At 59.8% G+C, this 2,564-nt stretch overlaps 1 protein-coding gene across 1 annotated transcript; it reads right to left on the bottom strand.

The window, feature by feature from the left end:
- Nucleotides 1–219: 219 nt before the first annotated feature.
- On the bottom strand, nt 220–2,559 carry ZBTB39 (zinc finger and BTB domain containing 39; the record flags this gene model as incomplete). The annotated part of the gene is made up of 1 exon (XM_026867267.1): nt 220–2,559. A coding segment is annotated over one exon (1,872 nt), but the record flags the coding sequence as incomplete, so codon positions are not given.
- Nucleotides 2,560–2,564: the final 5 nt, after the last annotated feature.

Raw genomic sequence — 2,564 nt, 5'->3', positions numbered from 1 at the left:
GGCCGGCGCTGCCCTGGCGAGCGACAACCACCCGTTTATCACTCGCGTGCCGGCGGTTCCATCCCTGCGCCCCTGCACGCGCGCTGCTCGCGCGCCTCCCCTGCAGCGGAGCAACAACTTCGAGGCTGATTCTGTGACACAGACTTCGCTTATCTCTTCGCAATAGCAGCAGAACCCCAGTGATGCCCAGAATGAGTCTTTTTTTCCTTTTTTTCCTTCTTTTTTTTTTTTTTTAACTTTTCTTCAAGTCCAGCACCATCCTGCTCTGGCTCTGTCCCTCTCTACTGAGGTCAGGTGTGAAAAATCTTAGCAGCATCAGTTTGTGGACAAGCTCAAACTGAGGGTTAGCCTAGTCAAGTGGGCTAAAAGGTTAGAAAAAAAAAATCTAGATTCAAAACCTAGTAAGAAATGCTAAAAATACAGAGCTCGATGGCCTCTAACAGGACCAGAGGTAAGTAAACACAACAGACTTCTTGGAAACAGTGATGTAGCTTACGTGCTGTTAATTTGTACAATGCCACCAATCTAAAAAGCCCTAGCAAGGCCAAAAAAAAAAAATAATTAAAAAAATAGAAAAGGAGGATTCCATCCATGATGCCTGACCATTAAATAAAATAAATGACATCTTTTCCACAGCTTCTGCAGTTAGCATTCGCTCCTCCGCCGGCCCTGCCCCGCCTCGCCCCATCAGCTGTCCGTGTTTTTCTCCGCGTCTTTGGAGTGGATGATGTACATGAAAGTCTGCTCGATGGTGAAGTCCGGGGGCAGGCTGCCCTTGTGCACGCCGATGTGCTTGCTCATGAGGTTGAGCGTGGAGCTGTAGTGCCCGCAGACGGTGCAGCGGTACATGAGGGCTCCCGAGTGCGTCCGCAGGTGGCACTTGATGGTGGAGCGGCCGCGGAAGAACTTGTGGCACACCTTGCACTGGTAGGGCTTCTCCCCAGTGTGGATCCGCCGGTGGTAGTTGAACTCGCTGGTGTGGGCAAACCTCTTCCCGCAGACCTTGCAGCTGTACTTGCTGTTGCCCGGCTGGTTTTGCAGCGCCAGGTCGTCGCTCAGGAACTCCTCGGGCAGTTTCCTCTTCTGCAGGCCCTGCTGCTGGAGACGCTCCCCAAAGCCGGGCCGGATCTCCAGGCCGGCCCCACACTTGTGCTGGCTGACGTGGTAGCGATACGCCGCTTCCAGCTTGAAGCTCTGGCCGCAGAAGTGGCACCGGAAAAGAGCCTCCTCCATGTTCTGGTGGACGGCCAAGTGCTTCTCCAGGAGGTGCCGGTCCACAAAGCTGCTGGCGCAGACAGAGCAGGAGAAGACGGAGATGCCCAGGTGGGCCAGCGCGTGCCACATCAGGCTGCAGAGGCTGAGGTGCCGCTGGTCGCACACGCCGCACGTCTGGCTTTTCAAGTTCACGTGGTCCAGGATGTGGTTGCGGACGGTGTGGAAATCTTTGGCCAGGGGCTTCCCGCAGGCAGCGCACGCCAGGTCCGAGCCAGGCCCTCCCCCGAACACGGCGACCTTCCCCGGCAGCGGGTCGCTGGGGTGGACGATGACGTTGTTGTCGAAGACGCCCTCGCGCCGGTGGAGCGTCAGCTGCCACTGCGTGAAGAACTTGGTCTCGCACATGTCGCAGGAGAAGAGAAAGATGCCGATGTGGGACAGCACGTGAGTGACCCGGGAGTTCCGGTCCTGGAAGTGGGTTTCACAGACCTTGCAGTTCCCGGTGAGCAGGTCAACGTGATCCCTTGCGTGCTGGCGGATCAGCTGGATGTTGGGCTCCAGGACCTTCTTGCAGACCTGGCAGGGCATGGCCTTGCTGTCCCGGCTGTCGCTCTCAAAGGCCAGCTCCTCCTCGCTGTCGTCGCTCAGCTCAATGACTTCTTCCGAGGGGCCCAGCTCTTCACTGGCGTCTTCAAAATGCAGCTCGTCCTCGCCCAGGTCCTCCAGCTGAAGCTCATCCATCTGCCCAAAACCCGGCTCTTTGGAGTGGTCGCTGTTGCTGGGGCAGGAGTTGCTCCCCGTGGAGACGTCCAGGGAAGGCTCCGCGCCGAAGAAGCCGCCCTTGCCGTAGTCACCGTTGCTCTGGACCTTGTACTGCGGGCAGGAGCTCGCGGGGGGGTGAACGACGATGCCGACGCTGCCCAGGCCGGGCTGGGCGGCCCCGCTCGTGGCGGGCGCGAACGGCCCCTGATCCGACTCCTGCTCCGCCTTGGGGGGCTGCTGCGGGTGCACCAGGGGGAGGGTCTGGCTGCCTTCGCTCACAGCGTTCTTGTCGTCCTCTTTGTAGCTGCCCGCCACCTCCCCGTGCAAGATGTAATTCCGCTCGGGGCCGAAGTGCTCCCCGCCGCTCCGCATCTCCCCCAGAGGGTGGCTCTGCTCCGAGGAGGTGCTGCTCAGCGGCCCCGCGCGGCCCTCGCTCACGGCGAGGGGGGGCTGCTTGGTGACGGCGGAGCTCTCCAGGTCGGGGAAGGTGGAGTGGCAGGCCTGCAGCAGATCCTCCATGCCCAGCCGCTCGGCCACCTCGTAGATGACGCCCACGTTGATCAGGTCTGTGAAGAGCTCCGAGGTGT

Source organism: Athene cunicularia, unplaced genomic scaffold (assembly GCF_003259725.1).
Source record: "Athene cunicularia isolate RWA unplaced genomic scaffold, athCun1 SCF_216, whole genome shotgun sequence".
Lineage (NCBI taxonomy): Eukaryota > Metazoa > Chordata > Aves > Strigiformes > Strigidae > Athene > Athene cunicularia.
The sequence above is the reverse complement of the archived record's forward strand: the minus strand, read 5'-3'. Positions and strand labels throughout refer to the sequence as shown.